The sequence below is a fragment of the Sorex araneus genome, chromosome 6 (genome assembly GCF_027595985.1).
Source record: "Sorex araneus isolate mSorAra2 chromosome 6, mSorAra2.pri, whole genome shotgun sequence".
In the NCBI taxonomy this organism is placed as follows: Eukaryota; Metazoa; Chordata; class Mammalia; order Eulipotyphla; family Soricidae; genus Sorex; species Sorex araneus.
In genome coordinates, this window is record NC_073307.1 from 104373595 (window position 1) to 104379524 (window position 5930).

Here is a 5930-nt window from a genome sequence, read left to right on the forward strand (position 1 = left end):
GCCTAGGGCAGCAGCACTGTCTCTCCCACCACCCGAGTTCGGTAGCCTCTGGCCGCTTCCCCCACCCGGGGGAGGTTGATGGCGAAGATGTGGCAGGCGAAGGAAGGAACGGAGCCATGATGGTTGGTCTCAATTGCAGTTTATTCCAATCTTCTCTCTATACACTCTCCCCGACCTATACACTTTCCGCCCCCATACACTTCCCCCCCTCACCTTCTCTCCGAACCCCTTTTATTGATCATGGCCCTTCCAAAGGGCGCAATACATTGACGTCACCAAAGGCACCAAAAGATCTTACAGGAAGAACGTTGAGGCAACATAATTCTCTTATATCTGCAGGCCATTAATCTAGCCCCCCCCCCCCCCAGAAAGAAGATACAAAACCAAAACCCGAAGCCTTCTTTGGGCTGAAAGCACTCAGATTTACATCCCAAAGACCAGGCTGGGCTGCAGCAAGAAATCTACATGTCAATTACAAACTAGACAGCACCTGAAATTTACATCCCAAAGACTAGGCTGGGCCAGAGCCTGGAATCTACAATGTCAAGTCAAGCCTGGCTAGCACCTTAGATCTGCCAGTCAAAGATCAGCTAGGTTTCTGTGACAAAAGGTTTCTGTGACAAAACTCCAGAAGGCAGCTGGAAAAGGGGAAATATTCCAACATTTAACTATGGGGCAACTGGGGTTGAAGAGATAGTATAGCTGGCATGGTGCTTGCTTTGCAGGCAGCTGATCCATATTTGATTCCTGGCACCCCATATGGTTATGTCCATTAGGAGTGATCTCTGAGCACAGAGTGAAGAGTATGCCTTGAGCCCACCTGGGTGTGGCCTAAAAACCTAAAACAAGTAAACTATAGTTATGGTTTCCTAAGGTTAATTGGTAACAAGAAATTCTTAGAAGCACTTGCAAAAACAAAACAAAACAGAAACCCAACATCAGTATTGAGTCTTCCTTAAAAACTGAAAATAGAGCTGGAGAAGAGTGCAGAGGTAAGATACTTGCCTTGCACATGAAAAACTCTGATTTAGTCTCTGGAACTACCAGAAATAATCCATGAGTACAGAGCTAGGTGAGGGTCCACACAATCACTCCCCCCCTCTACCCCACAACTGAAAAAGAGCTAAAAATAAAGATTCAATATAACCCAGGGTTTTTACGTCTTGGTGTCTATCATTAGACACACAAAAAGTCGATTTTAAAAGATGCATCCATACCTATATAAATGGTGGTAGTTTGTACAAAAGTTAGGGGATAGGAGCAACCAAATATCCAACAATAGGTGAATGTATAAAGAAGACTTGGTACATATATACAATGGACTCCTATGAAAATGTGTAAGAAAAGATAGAATTCTTGAAGCTTGCTTCAATTTGAATGGAAGTGAAAGAGCAGGTTAAAAAAAAATAAGTCAGAAGAAGGGTAACTATTTGATGATCTCACATATTTGTGGTATATAGAGAAACAAAGCAAGGAAATAGACAATAAAAAAACAGTGAAAACCTTTGACACCAGATTGCAAAACTGAGATACCAAGAAGGGGAAGGGAAGGTGTGAGTAAACGAATACATGAACTCGAGGGACATTATTGGAGATTACTGGGTACTTTGATAATAGTGAGATGTGGTAAATGTATGCCCATACCATAAACCTTAATACTATTGTAAACATGTTACTTTAACTACAATAATAAAACTATATTTAAAAATAACAAGTTTTTATAATCTTTGACAGTTCTAAAACAGAGTAGCAATATATTTTGAACTATATTTTAAAAAAATAATAAAAATGTAACTTGTATAGGAACACTGGCAGTAAATAATGAAGCGACATAAATTCTCAGTGTTAATGCTATTAATACAACTATTTAAAACTTAAATTCAAATCTATGTCTTCCTATTGGGTTCCAAGATATGAATCAATGAATGAACGAAGTCAACTCATTCTACATGGTAGCTCAGTAATATGATGATGTTTACTACTAAATATAAAGACAGAAACTCATAACTTTCAATTTTAGTTTTCTCAAAACCTAGCAGATTGCATAGTTTTTGGAATGATAACATTTTTGGGAAAGTTATCATTTCTTTTCTTTTCTAGGAAATAAGCAGCCTTAGCACTGATTCATGCTTGTTTCTAGGCTTTTATTTTTCACCTGGTGGAGGGATTCTCCCAGGCACTGCTCAAGATGAACAGAAACTAATCATGGTAATAATCTGTCAACTAGGTCAGGTGGCTAAATGCAAGGACATGAGAATGCAGTGTTTATTGGGTCTAGGGTCAATCAGGTTCATTTTGATAATTCTCTATAATCACCAGAGTCAAACCTGACTATGCCTCAGGGGCTAAGGCTACATCCAATGATACCAGGTGACATGAGAAGAGAGGGGAGAATGTGATGCCAGGTGTTGAGTGTGGAGTCATGTCCCAAACCTGCTGCTGTCTCCAAACTGCTGTTTCTTTGTTTTTATGGGACGTTCAATTTTTAGTTCAAAATTATAGTGTGTACACTATTAATTCTATGTCTTTATTCATATAAATAACTTTTCAAGTTGGTTTTAATTGAAAATGATTCCAATAAATATCACCCATTCTAAGAAATCACAGTCCCATGCATCAAAATTATTTTAAATTGCTGTCTATATGCTGCTCATGATTTAATTCTTTGGAAAATGTTTTGTTTTATCCATTTGCCTTTTTCTTCCCTTACTATACACACTTTATAAATAAACTCCAAAACAAAAACACATAATTGGGAAAAGAAGAACAATGTGTTCCATAATATTTATTTCATGAACTGGCTGAAATAACTTTAAATAGAAAATCTGAAATTTACAAATACAAAGAAAAAAATTGTCAGATAGTTAGCGTGATTCAGGTTATGAAAATAAGATGAGTTTGTTCCCGCTAATTCTTGAATCATTAATTTTATTGCTGTGACGACAATCAAGTCACTTTGACCATTAGCGTTCTAAGAACATGCTCCCGTATTTTCTTGGTCCTTACTCCATACACAATGGGGTTAAGAAAAGGGGGCACCAAAAGATACATATTTGCAATAAAGATATGGATATGAGCAGGTATATTTTTTCCAAAACGGTGAGTGAAAATGGAAAAACCAGCTGTGGAGTAGAAGACAAGAATGACACAGACATGAGATCCACATGTACCCAAAGCTTTAAAGCTGGCTTCTCGGGATGGTAGGCGGAATACAGAACGAAGGATAAAAGCATAAGAAATAGCAATAAGAATGGCATCGCAGGAGCCAATAATTGAAGCCATACTGAGGCTATATCTTTTGGTGGCTCCTATGTCCTTACAGGCCAGTTTCACTACAGCCATGAATTCACAGTATGTGTGTGCAATGACACGTGTTCTGCAGTAAGGCAGCTGTTTTAGTAAGATAGGGTGTGGGGTAAAGAATGCTACACCACGTATCACCACAATGATACCAATTATGATGATGCGGTTGAGGGTGAGAATGGTGGTGTGGCGCAGTGGGTGACAAATGGCCACATAACGATCTAAGGCCATTGCCAGAAAGAAGCCGGACTCCAAAGCAGTGAAACTATGGATAAAGAACATTTGGGTCAGGCAGGCATCAAAGGCAATGTCATGAGCTCCAAGCCAGAAGAGACACAACATGCGGGGCAGCGTTGATGTTGAGAGGACCAGGTCGGTGACAGATAACATACACAAAAAGAGAAACATAGGCTCGTGGAGGCTGCGCTCTGCCCTAACCACAGCCAGGATAGTCATGTTCCCCACCACGGCAACCACATACATGGAACAGAAGGGAATCCCAATCCAGACATGAAGATGCTCCAGTCCTGGGATGCCCAGCAACAAGAAGGTGAGCGGAGATGGGCGAGAAATGTTGAGAGCAGGCATCTTTGCTTTTATCAATATGTTTGAAGATAAAGTTGATATGCAAACATGGTCACGTCCTGAAACTGAAAAATATAAATATTTTGACCAGAAGAGCCGCATGATATGTTGCTTAAAAAATTAAAATTAGGGGCTGGAGCGATAGTACAGCGGGTAGGGCATTTGCCTTGCACGATTCCCCGCATCCCATATGGTCCCCTGAGCACCGCCAGGGGTAATTACTGAGTGCAGAGCCAGGAGTAACCCCTGTGCATCACCGGGTATGACCCAAAAAAAAAAATTAAAATTAATATCTAAAGTATTAAAATTTACTTTTGCTTTATTGATAAAATTAGTAATAGCACAACAAATTACAGCATTCAAAGTACAGAAAGACAATACCTGTATTAACTCATATTCTCTCGGGGAATTTTTCGGCTCATTTTGTTCTTTTATTTCCAGTAAAATATTTAATCTAACATGAAATTTCTGCTTAGCTCAACAAATATTTACTCAGTTGTATCGTAACACTAAAAGTAACCAAGCAAAAGAAACTCTGTGAAAATATCAGGGAGACAGTGGAAGGATGCTTACATTAGGCAGTAGTTTCTAAAAATCACATTGTCATTTACTGAGGAAATAAAAATAAATGGTTTCTGTTTAAATCTAGATATGATACTAATTTTCTGACATTACTTTTTTTTCTGACATAACTTTTGAGGTAGAATTACATCTATCATTTTCATCTGCAAATTGTCATAATTAATTGAAAAATAAGGTATTTTGACTTTATTTTTTCAATTGTTTCTACAATTTATCTCGCATTTATTTTTTAACCAAGAAAGATATATTTCAAAGGACCACATATTTATTATTATTAAATGTCACTTACTTCTTTCCAGGCAATCATGTTTCATATTTACTAAAATAAGTTTATCACAGTGAAAAAATTCTTGAAGAATGAAAATATGACTTTTAAGTTATTTTCCTTGAAACAAGTAAATATATTTCAAAATATATTTTATAAGGTAAAAACTACCTAAAGTGGAATGAAGGATAAATTACATGAAAATGAGACAAGGAATAATGCTGAGCTTTGTAAACTGACAAAAGCCTTATTAAATAAATGACACTAAAATGGAAATGTGAATATGGTGACTTAGATCCAGAGACTTGATTACTTGATTATAGACATAGGAAAATACACAAAATGCCTCTCTTTCCCTCCCTCTCTCCCTCCCTCCCTCCCTCCCTTCCTCCTTCTCCCCCTCTCTCCTTCCCTCTCTCTCCCCCACTCCTCTCTTCACACAAAAACCAGTGGGAAAATAAAGTAATAAAAAGTTCAGTTAGAAAAGTAAATTATGATTTGATATGTGATAAATGAAATTATATTGTTCTTGTGACTAAAAGATTTTTTCAAGATGAGATTCTATGGCTTAAATAGGGATCCCAAAGAACTTATGTGTAACAACATACCAAAAAGAAATTTTGTAGTCTCTTCTCAAGTCAGTTATGTTCATCACATCATCCTTGAACAGTGCCCATTTAATGTAAAATTGCAATAAATATCAGTTTATCTAGTGTACACACTCATAAACATATAGTCCTAAATACTTCTACCTATAGACAACATGATATAATTTTTTGGCATCATATTTTTGAAAGTACAAACCTGTTCATTAAGGAGATTATAAACTATTCATTAAAAGATATTCAGGGATCTATCAAAATATTCTTGCAATATAAAATTTTCTCAAAATGAGAGAAAACCCACACTTCTATGATATCCTTAAAAAAGATCTTTGCTTTCTAAAATCTTTCCTTTTCTTTATTTCATCCATAGGGAATAAAAATATTTGCTCTTCTTTAAATGATAAGCACCATTGATTCTAGACTACTTGAAAAATAAAAGATGCAGTTGAAAAAATGTGGTCTCCCATGTTCTTAAAGTTTTCTTTCTATAACTCAGATTATCTCTTTCCATACCACACTAGTTTTATAACAATCTTAATTAACTTTTAAAGAAATGTATTCAGATCCCCAAAGCAACCTGAACATGCAGT

General features: G+C 36.8%; 1 protein-coding gene across 1 annotated transcript; it reads right to left on the reverse strand.

The window, feature by feature from the left end:
- Positions 1–2946: 2946 nt before the first annotated feature.
- Positions 2947–3891, reverse strand: OLFR605 (olfactory receptor 52D1). Its single transcript, XM_004618320.2, has one exon. It carries the CDS (start codon positions 3889–3891, stop codon positions 2947–2949), a length of 945 nt encoding a protein of 314 aa, XP_004618377.1.
- Between the last annotated feature and the right edge of the window lie 2039 nt (positions 3892–5930).